This window comes from Lytechinus pictus, chromosome 3, assembly GCF_037042905.1.
Source record: "Lytechinus pictus isolate F3 Inbred chromosome 3, Lp3.0, whole genome shotgun sequence".
Classification (NCBI taxonomy): domain Eukaryota; kingdom Metazoa; phylum Echinodermata; class Echinoidea; order Temnopleuroida; family Toxopneustidae; genus Lytechinus; species Lytechinus pictus.
The window spans coordinates 43,686,231-43,703,381 of NC_087247.1; the positions used below are offsets into that span (position 1 = coordinate 43,686,231).

The 17,151-nt window shown below is 38.9% G+C and overlaps 1 protein-coding gene across 2 annotated transcripts in view; it reads left to right on the top strand.

Annotated features, from left to right (window-relative positions):
• LOC129257175 (uncharacterized) overlaps positions 1-17,151 on the top strand; it is a 33,272-nt gene that overhangs the window by 849 nt on the left and 15,272 nt on the right. The window contains exons 2-27 of one of the 2 annotated variants that reach the window (XM_054895445.2): positions 778-1,209; positions 2,006-2,428; positions 2,903-3,328; positions 3,664-4,101; positions 4,501-5,346; positions 5,617-6,459; positions 6,788-7,210; positions 7,394-7,822; positions 8,110-8,541; positions 8,767-9,174; positions 9,361-9,795; positions 10,051-10,476; positions 10,658-11,089; positions 11,431-11,850; positions 12,283-12,296; positions 12,646-12,711; positions 12,968-13,015; positions 13,237-13,290; positions 13,572-13,730; positions 14,269-14,313; positions 14,669-14,722; positions 15,124-15,177; positions 15,391-15,444; positions 15,793-15,846; positions 16,368-16,466; positions 16,774-16,926. In XM_054895445.2, the coding sequence (XP_054751420.2) occupies positions 778-1,209; positions 2,006-2,428; positions 2,903-3,328; positions 3,664-4,101; positions 4,501-5,346; positions 5,617-6,459; positions 6,788-7,210; positions 7,394-7,822; positions 8,110-8,541; positions 8,767-9,174; positions 9,361-9,795; positions 10,051-10,476; positions 10,658-11,089; positions 11,431-11,850; positions 12,283-12,296; positions 12,646-12,711; positions 12,968-13,015; positions 13,237-13,290; positions 13,572-13,730; positions 14,269-14,313; positions 14,669-14,722; positions 15,124-15,177; positions 15,391-15,444; positions 15,793-15,846; positions 16,368-16,466; positions 16,774-16,926 (7,667 nt within the window). The remainder of the gene's footprint in view (positions 1-777; positions 1,210-2,005; positions 2,429-2,902; positions 3,329-3,663; positions 4,102-4,500; positions 5,347-5,616; positions 6,460-6,787; positions 7,211-7,393; positions 7,823-8,109; positions 8,542-8,766; positions 9,175-9,360; positions 9,796-10,050; positions 10,477-10,657; positions 11,090-11,430; positions 11,851-12,282; positions 12,297-12,645; positions 12,712-12,967; positions 13,016-13,236; positions 13,291-13,571; positions 13,731-14,268; positions 14,314-14,668; positions 14,723-15,123; positions 15,178-15,390; positions 15,445-15,792; positions 15,847-16,367; positions 16,467-16,773; positions 16,927-17,151) is intronic. The other variant, XM_064097138.1, reaches the window with a different exon arrangement.

The following is a 17,151-nucleotide window of genomic DNA, read 5'->3' on the forward strand; positions in this document are numbered from 1 at the left end:
TAGCTTTGTTTCAGGAGCTCCACCTTTGAAGACAGCCATTCCTTTATCATTTTGTGTTGCTTCTTTGATTTTGCTCTTTACATCCTTCATTTATACAAAGAATCCGGATATATTTCTCTGCCTTCTACCGTATGGTATTAATTGTCTCGTTTCTCCAGTCTTGTTAAGTCATATACGCCACTAGATAGTTGCGGGTTTAGAAGTTTCACATCTATTTTACATCTTCAATGCCTATCCCGACATATTCACCTCCCATTCCCTTCTCACTTTCCACTTCCCGATCCCCCACTTCCTTCCCTTAATTAAACTAATTTAGTTTTGCATGCTAATTGCATTTGTAAATTATTTTGACGATAGGTTGGCAGGTTACAGAGTAAGTTGAGCTTGGGCTCCAAATGCAATTTTCTTAGTTCTTGTTAGGGTAGTTGAATTTTATATTTTGATTCCTGTAATTGGGTGGGTTCATCATACTGCTGCGGGTTGTCAATTTTCAGTAGGCATGTACGACAACAAATTTGTTAGAAAAGAAATGCAAACAAAACTTACATGCTTACTATTATTATTATTATTATTATTAATGTAATGTATACATATATTGATCATATACTCACTTTTGTAGGATACTTAATGGTAGAGTGAAAGGGTAGTATAATGGAAAGGGTGTAGCATAGGAGAGTTAGGTGGTATAGAGTAGTGTACGTGTAAGTAGTTTGGTAGGTAGGGAAAAGCGCTTAGGTTTGGATGTTGACTGAATGGACATACGTATTTATCTCACAGCTGTGACCATAACAAGTGTGGATGTGATGCTGAGCAATCCAGCTCCAATATCGGAGGGCATGGTCAACAGAGTGCCCATTGATGTGAACATAGACTTGAATAACAGAAAGACTCAAGATGTGTCTGGCACGGGGCTGTGGAAGCTCAATGTATGGGGATCACTACGTGCCGATGGTGCCGGGAACCAGATCTCATTCTCAGAGCAGGCCCTCTCATTGAACCAAGAAAATTCACCCGTTGAACGGGGGGCACCATTCTTCTTTCGCAATGTCCCGTATAACCTGGACATGAGGGGGGTCAGTTGCTCTGAGATCAATTACGTTTGTGCACGCATTAGAAAGGGGAACGATCCGGATCCACAGTTCACCTTCAAAGGAAAGCCCAACCAAGCTGCCACATTTGCAGACTGTGCACCCATCACTGAATGTTCAGGTGAGAAACTATTAAAGGAATGTGTATAAATTTGTTTTTAACATTGTGTGGATGAGAGTTGTGGTGTTTTCATTCATTGATTTCATTCCAGGCTCATTTCACAATGTAAGCAATGCTGTAAATCAGGTCATGTCTGATTTTTAACTCAAATTCATTTTCAGAGAGTTCACTAAGTATATTTCATAAGGACATCTCCATGCACACGAAAAGGGGCACATTAACATGTATCACAGAACATGCTCATGTCATGAGGGAAATTGTATCCCATTGATTCAGCGTTCATTTGCTTCAGAGAGGATCCCTAAATACCCCATTAGAAATGGATGTTAAGTTCTTTAAATAGGATAATACTGTTATATTTGAAATCTTGTGATTCAAATTGAAAAAAAAAGTTTTCGTCAAAATTTTGTATGCCAAGAACAAGTACATGTACCTATGCTTCATGGAATAGTGTCTGGTGATGTGTTGTACAGGTCTCATTTTCTTACTGTCAGTTTTCAAGGAAAACTTGTCTGATCAAGACAGCCTCCATCAACCTCGGCCCTGTCCTTTGAAAGAGGAAGTAGTTCATAACCTGCTTCACAGTGCTCATTCATATAGCAGTTGAATTATTCATCCATGTATTATGATTCTGGTTTCCTAGCCCGACCATGATAGTCTGCACAATTTTGTTTGTGGTCAAATCTTAAGTTGCTAAAAATACATTTCTTCACCTCTGGTTCAGGCATCATCCTGAATAATACTCTTGTGGTCTTGCCAAAGTTAACCTGATTGATTACTGATATTGGTGTTACAGGTGTTCAATTGCGAGGACTTACATGGTGGGTCCAAGCCAGCAATGTGGTCGCTGGCATTCCCAATCCTCTCAACATCACCGCAGAGGTGAATTTCGTGGAAGGCGCTGGTGATGTTTCTGGAGAGAATCTCTGGCGGCTTGGAATGTTCGGAAGTCGCAACTCAGATGGATCGGGACCTAGGTTCAATTATGTTAGACAGACTCTGAACGAGTTTGAAGCATCCTATCCATTGACGAACTCAAGGGATATAAATTTCCAGTTTGCTAGGGCCGACTTTGACATTGCTGCCATAGGATGTACCGAGTATGAATACATTTGTGGAGAGTTCACCAAATCAGATAATCCCAATCCAGACTTCAGCTTCTCTGTCTACCCACGAGGAGATACCAAGATAACCTGTGAAAGGTGGCCTTGTAGAGCTGGTGAGAAACAACTTTTTTTCTGTATTTTGATTGCGGTTAAATCCTATTTTAAGCTTTGTTAAAGTGTCAATAAATGTGTATTATTCTTAAGTATATTCTAATATTAAGGAAGTAAAATGGCTGTTGAATCTTTGTTCATTAATTTTACTTTTTTGCAGTAACCTTCTTCAGCACTAGCTTTATTTTCAAATAACCTTTTCAACACTTATCTTACAAATTCAGTGATTGGGTATACAAAATCTAGACTGAAATAACATCCTGAATTTCATTCCCTATTTGATGTTTTTTTATTTAAACACCTGTATGTTTATTTGATCTAGCTCTTGATCAACTAAACCTTCTTTAAAAATTGTAAAATATACCCATTAAATGTAGTAGATTAGATGTCTTTGCTGATGGATATGTTGTTTCTTAACCTTCTAAAGACTGCTTTTTTTAACTGTTTTTTTTTCTGATTTCATCTGTTCTTTTCAGTTACAAACATTGAGGCTGTTAGTGCCATCCCAGTACGAGGCAGCCTGGTAGCTGGTCGAGCAGACAATCCTATTGAGATGTATGTCAAAGTGAATGCATCCGAAGCTGGTAGTGTAGGTGTAGCAGGAGAGGGCCTGTGGATGCTCTCATCTTTTGGAAGTCAGAATAGCAGAGGAACTGGCCAGAAATACTCCCAGACCAGACAGATCCTTACCCAAGATCAACAGAATACCATGCTTGTTCTGGGTTCCCCAATGGAGCTTGGTAGGGTGTCCATGAACATTGACATGACCAACTATGACTGCAGTCAGATTACCCATGTCTGTTTAACCCTCAGTAAAGGACAATCTCCAACCACTGTCTTCACGCTTGTTCCTGTTCCCAACTCAAATGTTCTAACCAAGTGCATCCCATACCAATGTGCAGGTAGGTGTTCAAAGAACTGTATTCCATTTTGTTGGCAACTAGAAAAGCTTAACACTTCAGTGAAGTATATTACTAATTCCACATTTAGAGAGATGAAGCATTCATAGGTGGCTTGATTGAAGGAGTATCAAGGAGAGCATGTGTAAACAATATTTTAGCAGTGCTATGTAAAAAACAAAATCTTTACAAGATTACCTTGTTGATAATCAAATTCAGTGTTCATCTACTCACAATTTGAGAATTCAAATGTTATCATGTTTAAAGTATAGAATATTTGATATGCTTAATATACAGCATGAAATTCTAAATGTCTTGTACCTCTCATTTGTTTGCAGTGGCAACTGCCAGGTCACTATCTTGGGAATACAATGCCCCTTCTGTAGTGATAGGTCAGCAGAGTGAGCTGACCATTGACACCGAGGTATCATTTGTGGACAATGAGGCTTCCGTGGTTGGATCAAATCTCTGGCAGTTGGGAATATTTGGTAGTCGAAACCCGAACGGCAGAGGGCAAAGAATTGGAGAAAGGAGACAGATTCTCAGATCAACAGAAGCATCTACATCCCTTGATCCTAGTACAGCAGATGGCTTACATCGACTCAACATCAACAACATAAGAACAATGTTTGATATGAGTTCTATTGGATGTGGTAATTTTCCATACCTTTGTTTGGAATTTGGACAAGCTGATAGGCCACGACCCCCATTTGAGTTTGCTACTGAAGATGGAACAGACACAGTCGTCAACTGTAAACTGCTGCAATGCGAAAATGGTAAGTAGAGTACTGGAACACCTATTTTATCTGATTGGCCCAGGGGGGGGGGGGGTGTTTCACAAAGAGTTGAATGCACAATCTTATTGTTTAATAAGCAGTAGCATATATCCTATAAGCATGAAATGACCAATGTGCTGATGCCTTTTCTTCAGCAAGCAACTGGACTTTCAAGGGGCAACTCTACATGAGGTCATACTACACTCTTTGTGAAACACCCCCCTGGTATTGCATTTTATTTTCACAAATACATTTATTTATTGTATAAAAGTGTTGATTGAGATGGCTTTCCTTACAGCATACAGTATAAAACAGTAAACATAGATTGCAGATGCCATAACTTTTTCCTTCTACCCTCTTTATTCATTATACCTTTTAATCTATGTTTTCTTATTTTAGATGTTATGCTGAATGAATTACATTTGACACTGGAGGATGGTAGAATTCTTGATGCAAGACCAGAGAATCCACTCATATTTTCTTTGGAGGGAGTACTAACAGGTCCAGGTGTGCAAGGGAGGGACTTGTGGACAGTCTCATTGTTTGGAAGTGGTGAACCTGATGGACTTGGACCTCGTTTCGGCCAAATGGACCAAATACTTGATACCCGTCAGAGGAACAAGCCCTATGTGCCAAATGAAAATTTAGACTTTGGAAATATTGACCTGAATTTTGACATGAGTTCTTATGAATGTGCCAGGATCAAATACATGTGTGTTGAATTTTCCAAAAATGATCAAACGTCGGTGTCTTTCACGCTGACAGCAATCAGTGGAGATACATGGATATCTTGTGTTCCCATGCCATGTGAAGGAGTCATAGCCTCAGAACTGAGATGGAATTACCAAGCGCCCGAAGGTATCACCCTTGGTGCTCCCATTCCTATCCTACTGGATGCTGAAGTTGATTTTAGTTCAGTATCAGCTGATGTTACTGGAAGGAACTTGTGGGCTTTGACACTCTATGGTAATACCCTGGAGAGTGGACGAGGAGATATTATTGGTATCTTGGAAGGCAACATCCTAAGCAATAAGGCAGCTAGCCGTAACCTTCTTGTTGGAGATGACAGTTTGATATTTAGTAATGTAAGAAGTGAGAAAGATCTTAGCAGAATTGGATGTCTGCATGAAGGATACCTGTGCCTCACCTTTGGACGAGGAGCAAATCCCAAGCCACCCTTCAAGTTACTTACAACAAGTGGAGATGATGATATTGTTAGCTGCAAGAAGGTACCTTGTCCAAGAAGTAAGTAGTCTTTAATCACTTAAAAAGTGTGCCTGCCAGAAAAAAAATCAAAACACATCAGTGTTTTGATTATAAGACATTTTCATATTAAAAAAATATTTCATTATGATTTTATATCATCATGCATTTCATTTAACCTCTATACAGACCAATTGAGAGGAATTAGAAAAAAATTATTTTAACCATGTTATTGAAATAAATACACATCAAAAACATTTCAGACTAAGTATAGCAAGTCATGATTTCCTTTTTTCATCTCTATGTTTACAGATGTTGAACTGACAAATATTGATACTGCCTTTGTGAGTGGTTCTTTGATAGAGGGCACTCCTAGCAATGAAATTGTTCTTTCAATGACTGCAAACAGCGCACCAAACTCCAATGGCATCAATGGGATCAGTCTTTGGTCAGTGAGTGCCTGGGGCAGCCAAAATGCTGATGGAAGTGGGAAGCGCATCAACCCAGTGGAAGGGGAGGTCCTGAGTGGTGCACAGACCAGCATCAACCTGACTCCTGGAGGCATGATCGACTTCAGAGACGTTGCCATTGACTATAGCATGGAAGATGTTACATGCAGGGATATAAGTTATATATGTGTAGAGCTGGATAAAAACTCTGGTGCCAACGTTGAGTTTACCCTTGTTGCAGAGAGAGAAAACATGAGGAGATGTGAACCAGTCTCCTGCTCTGGTGTTCTTGCAAGATCTTTGAGTTGGGATTTCCGGGCTGACGAAGTGCTGCCCAATCAGCGCAGCCCGATCACCGTCCAAGCAAGTGTTCGCTTTGATGAAAACAGCTCTCCTCTCACTGGAAGCCGTCTCTGGAGGATGTCGCTCTTTGGGAGTGACAGTCCTGAAGGTGATGGCAGAATCTTTGATCCTATTCATCAGGTCCTTGATGCTCAAAATCAACGCAAGCCTCTCAACCCACAGTTTCCACTTACATTCAACACCGTACCCACCGAGTACAACATTGGTGCAATTGGTTGCGGTGAATACCAATTTTTCTGTATGGAGTTTACCAGGGCAGATAATTCTGATCCAGCTTTCGTGTTTGATGTCGTTGGTGGAGGAAACAGACTTGTGAACTGCAAGCAGCTGCTTTGCAATGCAGGTGAATTGATTAGCTACATACTTTTCTAAGAACTTTTCCAACAGTACTGATTCATGAGAGGAATAGTACTTTCAGTTCAGAGTAGACAATACAGTCAAGAACAGATTTGGTGTGTGTTTAGAACAGTGATGAATTCATTCATATCTCATGACATATGTATACTATGATTGACTACTGTATTTCAAATAATAATTGCTAACTCTCATGTGCAGACATATTTAAATTGAATCTGACACTTGTCTTCAGTATTGTTCTGTCATTTTTTATATCTAAGCTATGCAGTGCTTTGTTAATGTTTCCAATTTTCATTTTCTATAAATTTTCACAGATGTTATACTTCAGGGTATGACCACCAATATTGTTGGGAGCCCTGTAGTCACTGAAGGAGTAAGAAATACAGTTGACATCGACACCTCGGTCTTCTCTAGCCCTGAATCTCGTCCCCTAGACAATAGTCCCGGCTTGTGGCGGTTGTCTGCCTACCTGACACCCACTCCTGACTCTCCTCTGCAGTATAACATCCAGAGCCAGGTACTGTCAAGGCAACAGGCCAGTAGTGCACTCAACCCTGGAAGCCCCATTGACTTTGGTCCTGTCTCTGTTGATGTGGACCTTAGCCAGACCACTTGTGAGCAGGCTGGTTACATTTGCACAAGACTCAGCAAAGGTCCATCTCCTAGAGTGGATTTCAATCTGCAGGTGGTACCAGACCAAAGTGCTGTGAAGTCATGTGAAAGAATTGAATGCAATGGTTAGTATTTTTTTCTTATGAAGAAAAACTTAGATGAAACTTCAGTATAAGAGCTCAATGATTTTTTTTCAAAATCAGAATTTTTAAAGTTGAGATATCTATTCTTTACCTAATATGATTTGATTCTCTTTTCTGAATTTAATTTGTCATTACATTTGGTTTTGTTTTTTGCTTCATTTGCAGGGGTACATCTTCAAAACAACATTGACTGGACATTCAATGCTGAAGATTCTATACCAGGAAGGCAGACACCTTTGTCCATTACAACTAACCTCGTGCCATTCCCAAGCAGTCGTGATATTACTGGTGACAACCTGTGGGAAATGGGTCTGTATGGCAGCAAGAACCCGGATGGTTCAGGAGAAAAGTTTAACTATGATAACCAGATTCTCAATCCAGAACAGGCAGGCACATCTCTTGATGGTGACAGCCCATTTTTCCTTGACAATATTGACACTACCTTTGATGTTGGTTCTGTGGGATGCACAGACTTCAGATACCTGTGTATTGATTTCAGAAGGGGCAGAAACCCATCCACTGACTTCACGTTCCAGATAGGAGACACAGGAGATGACACTATCACATCCTGTAAACGAATGGCTTGTGACTCAAGTAAGTAAATAATTTCAACCAGTTTCTGTTTGAAAAGATTTGTAGGGAGTAGGGAGGGGAAATTTTCTAGGTTTGGTTTTGCCTTGATGATTTGTTAAGGCTGCTAGTTCTTTTTGAACTGTGTTTCTTAGTCCTTCACTTCATGCATGCTCTTAATGATTTGTATTACATGCCAAATTAGATAAATTTGTCAACCCTCTGTGTGAATTATGTTTATTAAATCACATTTTGTACATCATGGAGGTGAAAGTTAATTTATCTTTGTTATGATTTTCATTTTTTTACAGATGCAATTGTGTCTGACCTAGTACCAACTCTTGGTAGTGATGCTGTTTTGATTGAGGGTAACCCACGCAATGGTCTTGCTGTTGATTTGCGTGCTGTCACTAGTCCAGAATCCACACCAATCCTGGGAGACCGTCTCTGGCAGGTTGATTCTTTCCTGAGCCGAAATCCAGATGGTTCTGGTCCAGAAGAGGCACTGAACACAAATATCCTCAATCCATTGCAGAGTGCTTGGCCTTTGAGACCAGGTATAGACATTGATTATGGCCAAGTCTTTGTGGACGTGAACATGCAGGATGTGTCTTGCGCTGAGGCACGCTACTTGTGCTTCAGACTGCACAGGAATGCAGATGCAACAGTCAGCTTTAACCTCCAGGGCAGTCCAGATGATTCAGTGCTTACCAGCTGTCAGGACATGACACAGCAATGCCAAGGTATGTCACTTTCCTTTCAGTGTTGTAGTTCTGATGTTCATCATTTTGTAGAAATCTAAAACTGTGAAATAGGAGACAGAATTAAATACATCCGAATGAAAAGCATCACATTCTTTCTGTAAATATTATAATTGTGAAAACTCATTTTCCTTTTCTTGTTAATTGAATGACCACTACATCAACCTTAATTTTGCCATAACAAACAGATTGTTATTTTCATTTCAGGTGTGATTCTCACTGGTATTGATTGGAGCTATGATGAGTCTGTGCCAAGGAGACTCTCTATTGCAGCTTCTGCAGATGTGACATTGAACAGCAGAAACCTTGATGGGTCAGGCTTGTGGAAAATGGGCATATTTGGTAGTACCAATGCACGTGGACTCGGAAACCGCGTGGGCCACCAGGAGCAGATCTTGAATTTATACAATCAGGGGCGAACTGTGAGGCCACCCAGTGCTATCACTTTTAGGAATATTGAAAGCAGGTTCAATATTGACCAGTTGGGTTGTAGCAGCGAATATCAATTCCTCTGTCTCGAGCTCTCTAGAGGTGATGACCCAAATCCAGATTTCTCTTTCCGAACCATAGATGGTGACGCTTCTCTGATCTCCTGTAAACAGAGAGAATGTAGAGGTAAGTTTCAAATCTAGCCATCTATTCATTCCTTGTAGAGAAAGATGAAGTTTGGACACTGTTCTCAATGTTATTGGATTTGTTGACCATAATAAGGGTTGCCTTAATGTCTGAAATAAAAGAGAAACAGTTTGTGATTGAATAGTTGTGATATCTGACCATTCAATTCACCTTTTATTTCACCAGCTGTCATAATTACAAACCAAGAAACGACACCATCTTCCTTAAGCCTACGAGAGGGAGAACCAGTCAATGAAATCAACTTGAACACTGTAGTTTCTACATCAAGAGAAGGTGGTACTGTCACCGGGGATCAGCTGTGGCGTCTTGGCTTCTACGGCAGCACAAACCCTGATGGCACAGGGCAAAGAGTTGGTTACCAGGAGCAGATCCTTCCCTTCTCTGATGCTGATCAGGATTTGAGGACTCCAGGAGACACCTTGGATTTCTCCAACCTGAATGCGAACTTTGACATGACTGGAATTGCTTGCTCCGAGGTCAGTCACCTCTGTACAGTTCTCTCCAAGAACCCTGCAGCATCTGATGATTTCACCCTTAGCACACGACCAAATGATGATGTTTTGACAAGTTGTTTCTCAGTCCCTGATAATGCTTGTAGAGGTGAGCTTTGACGATAATTTAGTATTTGGCAAACTTTCATTAGACAAATGTTTGACTCATGTGATGTCAGAGGTCTACTTAACAATGTAGATATGTCTTCCTCATTAAATTACATAGGATAAGGTCATTACAAAAAAAATTGTGCCAATCAATTGTGGGTTAAATTTTATGATATACTACCATTTACTCAAAAAAATGTTGTGGCAAGATTTGTTCTAAATTACATTGTTTTCAATTTCATTGATCTTTAATCAGGTGTAATTATTACAGACATGGAGTGGTCTTACACAGCAAGTAAACCCAACCCTACTCTACCTGATAATTTGGACATCACAATGTCTGTGGACTCCCTTGAAACTGCTTCAAGTATAGAAGGGAGAAGGCTATGGCGTGTGGGCATCTTTGCCAGCAAGCGCAGTGATGGAACTGGTCCAAGGCAGAACACAAAATATCAGATCCTGAACACCAACCAGGCACGGAAGCCACTGGTTGCAGGCCAGAGATTTGAGCTTGACAGCATCTCCACCAGGTTTGAGCTAGATGAAATCAACTGCGACAGTGGTTACAGATACCTGTGCTTGGAGTTTGCTAAGAGCATGAGACCTCTACCAAATTTTGAGTATATGACAACGACAGGAGGGAATACCATCATTCGATGTAAAGAACATGAATGTGATAGAGGTGAGTCACAAATTATTCATTTTTTTAAATGGCTCATGCAGTATAATGATGTAACCATAAGCACTGAAAAGATAGAAATTTGAACATATATATATTAAATCATAACTAAATCATGACTACCTTTTAACAGAGCTCTACATAGGTGTTAAACTCATTTTTCTTTCTCCCAATTCTTTCCAAGGTGTGAAGCTTATGGATCTGGAGACAATCCCAGACAGCAACTACCAAACAGTGATAAGCCAGAAGGGGGAGAATATTCTTCAATTTGATATGATGGCAGCTCCTGCTCCTGACACTTCACCCCTTCGTGGTGTAAACCTATGGGAACTTGCCCTTTGGGGTAGTGACAATCCTATTGGCGAAGGACCACGCCACAATGAACGCACCGCCTACAACCTCAACAACTATCAGAGGAATGTTGCTGTTAATCCTGGGGATGTTCTTCGCTTTGGAACTGTTGAGACAACTTTCGATATGACAGGATTGGGCTGTGATGAGGTCAGGTATATCTGTGCACGTCTGCAAAAGTCTAGTGAAGCTGTGCCAAATTTCCAGTTGTCTGGGGTGCCCAACAATAGGGTTCTCACTCATTGCTTCAATGTCAGGTGTGCAGGTGAGTGAAAATTGTTATTCCCATCTAGTGTGAAGATAAAAAATACAAGTCAATATTTTTTACGAGATAAATATTCATTTTCAGATTAAGGGAAATCTTAAGTACTTGCCATATTTGAAAGTGAATATCTAGCATGTTCTGGTTAAGTGTCATCTCAATTCAGGAATTAGAAAAGGTCAAATTTGAATAAATATAGCTGCACCAGAAACTAAAAGAAAAGAAAAGAGTTCATTGAACAATGTTGATATTACATTTGATATTGCCTTTTAAAAAAGATTTAATACACATTTGGTAATTTGTTTTTGTTTCTTGTTTTTTTTCTTCTTCAAATGCAACTGCAGGAGTGGTAGTGGACAATACAGACCTTTCAGTGTCTAGTAACAGCCTTGCAGATGGTAGCGAGGAAGTCTATTTCTCTGTCACCATGGGTTCCCAAGACCAGAGTGCAGATGCTAGGGAAGAAAATATGTGGCAGTTGTCAGCGTACTTGACCAGCACCCCAGACGGATCCGGAAAAAAGGTTCCTCTTGGCGAGGATATCCTCACTGCCAGGGAGTCCAGTCAAGCCCTTTTCTCAGGCTCCCGTACCGGCTTCTATGATCTCCGTGCACGGGTAGATCGAAACACCCTGGATTGCACTGCCAGCAATTACCTATGCGTAGAGGTGACCCGTGCACAGAACGCCCCTAACACATTCTCTTTCACAGGCTCACGGTCAGACTCACTTTCTTCTTGTGAGCGACTGGAATGTGCCAAAAAGCGTAAGTGGTGTTATAGTGGTGTGGCACCAGAAACGTGAAGCAGAGACTGGGCCTTAGTTCCAGATAGCAACCCCTATCATTTTAGATCAGTTCACCCTTGCATGTCATTTCATAGGGGACAAATTTGCATGTTCAATCAGCTATAAGAAGCAACTTGGTTTGTTAAACCAAGTTTTTCCTCTGCCATATTTTATCCAGGTTCAAATGGAAATACATCAGGTTGCATGCTTATGTGTGTTTTGCATGTGTCAAGAATACTGTTCTAATTATACTTTGGAGAAAGTATAATTTGAGGCAACTGGATAGAATATTAACTGTTTTGGTATGGTGTCTTTCCACTGAATGAAAAAAAGTTTAATCTTTTTTTTTTGTTTACTATTTTCCTCTCCATGATTTGTCATCCCTCTGCTCGCTATTCTTCATATTCATCAGCTGCCGGGCAGTATGTAAGTGTAACTTTCCATTGAACTATACTTTTAAATTACATGGTAATCTATATTATTGTGCAAGATCAATATATAAACAAATTCATTGAGAAAAAAGAATTGGCAATGAAACAAAGATGATGACTTTTATTGCTCAATATAATGAACATTATTGACAGATATTATAACAATAAGGGCAATATCGAATTGACTTTTAAACTGATAAAGATTCCAGGCAACATTTTGAAAGTTATATGTGAAAAGGGAAATATGCAAATAGACAACTGACCTACTTAGGTGCTTTATTCCCTTCCATACCATATTGAAGCTGTGATGAAAGTTTATAATTTTTTTTTTTTAAACTCAACAGTCAGAAGGCCCTCGCGGAGACAAGGGCGCGAAAGGAGAACCTGGTGATGCCGATATAAATAGTGCTGTAAGTTTGCGACACTGCTTATCATATTTTTTTGTAAAGACAGGATGAGGAAACTGGCTATATAAAGACCAAAATGCTGATGCGTGCATGTATTTTCACATTAACATTTCATTCCTGTTTCAACATTCTTATTTAAAATGCATTAATTTGAAGATGACTGGAAAATAATTAACATTTAATTTGAAGGTACATAAAATTGTTTTTTATTTGATGGCTAAGTTGAATAATTTGTTTCTTTCACCTTTTCTCCCTGCAGAATTTCCCCCCTGGTATCCCAGGACCAGTTGGACCCCCTGGACCCTCTGTAAGTTGGTCTCCTTTCTCCTGTTACAAATTTATTTTGTTCTCTCTAGATGTTTGTGTATTTAAAAAAATGAAATATAATTTGTATGTGTATAAATTACTAATTTTGTGAAAGATTTGTGAAAGGTACTTATTATTGGTTTAAAGGCTTGAGACAAATGTTTTATTTCTTTGACAAGATCTTTCCATAAATGATTTTTTTTTCTTCTTATTTCCAAATAGGGACCTGCTGGACCCGCTGGTAACAATGGACCTCCAGGACCCCCTGGACCCCGTGTAAGTTTTCCAGTCTTTTATCCCAAATGGTTATGGATTCATAAACATGCACAAGATAACCTGGTACTCTCTGAAAAATCTAGTGAACACTGCATCACCTATGGATCAAACTATTCATAGAAAAAGAAGTAATGAACTAACCAAAAATATAAAAAAATATATATGTCTAGTTCATTCTTTTATGTTTTTCTATGCATTTTGTCGTCATATTTTGAAGATAATGAATGTATTTTCATTATGATTGTCATGTATATTCATATTCTGTTAATAATATATTTTAGGGAAACCCTGGTATGGATGGATTAACTGGTTTACCTGGTATCCCTGGACCTCCTGGACCTCCAGGCAAGTCAGGATCATTGGTTGCATCCGCTCAGACTACCTCCTTCAACAAGGGACCCAGCCTTGCTGGATACCAATACCCACAAGCACAAGCTGCCGTAAGTCTTCAAACCTCTACACAAGTTTTTTTGTGCATAGTCATTTACTTATAAGAGTTTTCCCAATGTGAGACAAAATTGATGGTATTCCCAATGTAGGTCTTGTACTTGAATTTGATAAAGCCATACACTGACAGTACTTGGGTTTTGATCAGGCCTTACAAAATAATGATTGTCTTTTTATTTAAAAAGATATCAGAATAAAAAAGTCAAAATCCATATATTGTGTGTTCTATTGAAAAAAATACTAAGAATAAAGGGGCTAACTGTATGAAATGCAATGGCTTGTTGAAAATGGGAAAATGCTGTAGTGTAATCTTGTTCTTTTTTTTAAATGAATACCATTGTACATGTATATCATTTTAAGGGAGATGAAAATCACATCTTTTTCAGCAACATACAATTTTTACATATAAGTTTAAACCTGATTATGTTTATTAATTTGAATTTATGATAAAAAATCATGTTCAGAAAAGCTTTTCTTTTGTGAGACTCTTTTTGTGGTAAACATCTACGTCTCCTCCTACTTGTCATACAGGGCACACCCGGACCACGTGGACCCCCAGGACCTCCAGGATCAAGGGTAAGTTTTGTCAGATTTTTTTTATCCTGCTAACTGAGAAAGTGCAAATTTCTCGGACAACCTTGATACCCTTTTGGATGAAGTAACCATGACTTTTGTATGTATTGACCCTTAGCCATTCCTAAATGAAAGAAAGTAATTTTGTACACATGATGTAGTGAATCTTGGTGGGGAGGATAAATAACAGACATCATAAACAAAAACAGGTCTTGTTTTCTAAAAAAAATATTAAAATGCATGCACAGAGCATAATGCTTGATTTTAACTGATGTTTCTTATTTAAAGATAATGATTTTTCATTTTACACAGTTCAAGATGAACATTTATTTAATTGCTTTGTAATTTCACCCGCTAGGGACCCCAAGGTTTGACTGGACCTTCTGGACCATCTGGAGAGACTGGACCTTCTGTAAGTCTATCTTCATTTTTCTTTCTTTTGTGTGTCTTGCACGTGGTATGATATACTCTTACTGGCATTCAACTCCCTAGTGACGATAACATGGGAGTCTTGTGGAATCTCGGAGGACAATCATGAAAACGATTGAAAAGAATTATTTATGATAAATGTTAGATCGTAGTGTTGACGTTGATAATGATGATGGTGGTAATGATAGTATTGGTTTCTTTCTTTGCTTTTATTTAGTTTTCCTACACTGTTGCAGAAAGATATTCCATAAGCTTTACATTCCCCGTAATTTGAAAAAAAAAAAAAATATTGTTGAATATTTATAAGCACAGGCTTGGAAAATGCATAAATGATTAAAGATGGTGTTTATATGATTTAAATTTTCTTCTTCATTTATATCTCAGGGCAACTCTGGACCACCTGGACCCCCTGGACTCCCAGGACGCTCTGGATCTGATGTAAGCAAAATATCCCATTGGATTCAATCATTCATTATTCTATGTGAAGAAGTATATTAGCAATGTTTTAAAAGACAACTCTTTGCTCCAACTTTACAATTTATATTCATTCTATTCTTATTTGCGTAATAAATGCTCTCTTTTTGTTTAAAGGTATTTTGATACTGCTGCCCAAAGTTAAAATTATGTATTATGATTTTCTCTTCATGTTAGGGAGATGATGGTGCCCCAGGATCTCAGGGACAACGTGGACCTGCTGGTACTCATGTAAGTAGAAATCCTTTACCTAATTTCCGACATTTGACACCGTACTGTGGTTTTCACATTAGGTTTGCAGACTACTGCATTAGATTTCAGAGTAACTTCTAATCCTATTTGGATGATAATACTACTATTTCTGTTCTGAAATATGTAACTCCTTATCGATCATCTCATAAAGAAGATAGTAATGGGAGTGTGAGCAATGTAAATTATGTAGCACAAGCTGTTGTCCAAACTAAAATAGTACATATACATTGAAACATTTGGAAAAGAGTAACAATGATTTACAAATCAACACAAAGATGGAGAAATTGATGAGTAATATCTAACTATGTGTTTTCCTTTCAACACTAGGGATCCCGTGGAACCCCCGGAATGCCTGGAGCCCCCGGAATGAAGGGACATCAGGTTAGTAAACCTTTATCACTTAATGGCGTGAATAAAATTAGTATAATGCTCCAGGAAAACTCCTTTCCTAGTTCAAGTATACTTTTATTTGCCTTTGCCCCCTAAAGATAAATATCAAAGATCGTTTCTCTGGATGATGGTATGAAGGAATGAAGACATGCATAAAATGTTACATGGAATGAAAAATCATGTGATATCCTAATGAAACTGTTTTTGAATGCTCATAATAACCATTTGAAGATTCTTTATGGTTCTTTTTTGTGGGGTAGGCAAGTGGGTGGCAAGTTTAATACAAAGTACCCTCTAGAGGTCAATTGTATATTGCATTAAAATATAGGAATGGTAAACATTCACCAATCATGTCGAACATTGATTGGTAATCTGGTTGCAAAAGTTTTAGCTTTGTTATGCCGAGATCACCATCACTGGTGTATCTACTTGACCAAGTTTATTTCATAGAGAGAGATAGTTATTTCTCCAGGCAGCATTGAGTATCAAGATGTCTTTTCTTTACCTTTCAGGGTCTACCTGGTCTATCAGGAAGCAAGGGAGAGCGTGGAGAGACTGGAGAGCGTGGAAGTGATGGAAACCCAGGACCTGTTGGTGCTCCAGGACCTGCTGTAAGTATTTCACGTTGGTACAAAAAAAATCAAATAAAAAAATATATATTCGATTGTCATGGCATCTTATCTTCTTCAGCTACCACATTTCTGCAAAGAATTCCTGTTGTTATATCCTTGAACATTGTAATTTGTACATAGTAATAACATTCCCATAAAAACCACCTGCCTTAACTGTTCTTCATAGAGTGATCTTTCTTTGTAGACTGCATTATTTGTATAAGTTGTATTTCTCTATGAGATCTAAGTCTATCTTACCTTTCTTTACGATCTGTCATGATGCATTGGTCTCATTATTTTCCTTCAGGGACCATCTGGACAACCTGGTGAACGTGGCCGAACTGGACCTGCTGGATCTCAGGGAGACCGTGGAGCAGATGGAGCCACTGGATCTCAGGGACCTCCAGGATCAACTGGACCTGCTGGAGCCCCAGGAATGCCTGGAATTGCTGGAGCTAAGGTGATACAATAAAACCATTTCTTCTATTCTCTATATTCCTGACACAATATACTTTGAAAATGTGAGGGCTGGTAGACATTCTAACAAAAAAAAGGAGGGAAAGTTTCTTTAGTAGACACTTTCTGCTGCATCTACAGTAATAATGCCATATTTCATTAACAGTGTCAAATGTTGTAAGATATGTGACTTATTTATCACAAGACTACTAATTTATAGTATTAGTGA